The 815-nt window shown below is 52.6% G+C and overlaps 1 protein-coding gene across 1 annotated transcript; it reads left to right on the top strand.

Annotated features, from left to right (window-relative positions):
• The first annotated feature begins 113 nt into the window (after window positions 1–113).
• LOC116099949 (N-acetyltransferase family 8 member 2) lies at window positions 114–814 on the top strand. Its single transcript, XM_031384037.1, has one exon. The coding sequence runs from the start codon at window positions 122–124 to the stop codon at window positions 812–814; it is 693 nt and encodes a 230-aa protein (XP_031239897.1). The 5' UTR covers window positions 114–121.
• Window position 815: the final 1 nt, after the last annotated feature.

The raw sequence follows: 815 nt of genomic DNA, 5'->3' as shown, positions 1-815 counted from the left end.
CTGGGAGGGAACTGGGGGGCTGACCTGGCTTCCTCACTTTCCTGCAGGGCTCAGAGAAGCTGTGCAAGAAGGTCTGGATGTCCCTTGTGATCACTGATATTTGAGAGCCAGAAGTCTCCCCATGGCTTCTTATCACATCCGACAGTATGAGGAGAAGGACCACAAGAGGGTTGTGGAATTGTTCTCCCAGGGCATGAAGGAGCTTATTCCTGCTGCTGTCCGACAGATGCTGGCACTGCCTCATTCCCTATTGCTCTTACCTGGGGTGCCTGTGACCATAGTGCTGGTGTCTGGCTCCTGGCTCCTGGCCACAGTATACAGCTTGCTCTTTCTCCTTTGCCTCTGCCTCATTTTCTGGATTTCTTGCAGAAATTTTGTGGCTAGAAGTTTGCAAGCTGACCTGGCTGACATCACCAAGGCTTACCTGAATGCACATGGCTCCTTCTGGGTGGCTGAGTCTGGGGGGCAGGTGGTGGGCATGGTGGGTGCTCAGCCAGTCAAGGATCCTCCATTAGGGAAGAAGCAGATGCAGCTCTTTCGCCTGTCTGTGTCCTCACAACATCGAGGACAGGGGATAGCGAAAGCACTGGTCAGAACTGTCCTGCAGTTTGCACGGGACCAGGGCTGCAGTGAAGTTGTCCTTGAGACTGGCAGTGTACAACATAGTGCTCTGGCTCTGTACCAGGCCATGGGCTTCCAGAAGACAGGCCAGTACTTTGCCAGCATAACCAAGAGGTTAATAGGTCTTTCTATCCTTCAATTCACCTACTCTCTCCCTTTTACTTGGGGACGAGGGTGTAGCGAGAAATACTAAA

This window comes from Mastomys coucha, unplaced genomic scaffold (genome assembly GCF_008632895.1).
Source record: "Mastomys coucha isolate ucsf_1 unplaced genomic scaffold, UCSF_Mcou_1 pScaffold20, whole genome shotgun sequence".
NCBI classification, from domain to species: domain Eukaryota; kingdom Metazoa; phylum Chordata; class Mammalia; order Rodentia; family Muridae; genus Mastomys; species Mastomys coucha.
The sequence above is the reverse complement of the archived record's forward strand: the minus strand, read 5'-3'. Positions and strand labels throughout refer to the sequence as shown.

Coding starts and splice junctions, on each gene's coding strand:
- LOC116099949 (XM_031384037.1), top strand. CDS start 122: ATGGCTTCTTATCACATCCGACAGTATGAGGAGAAGGACCACAAGAGG.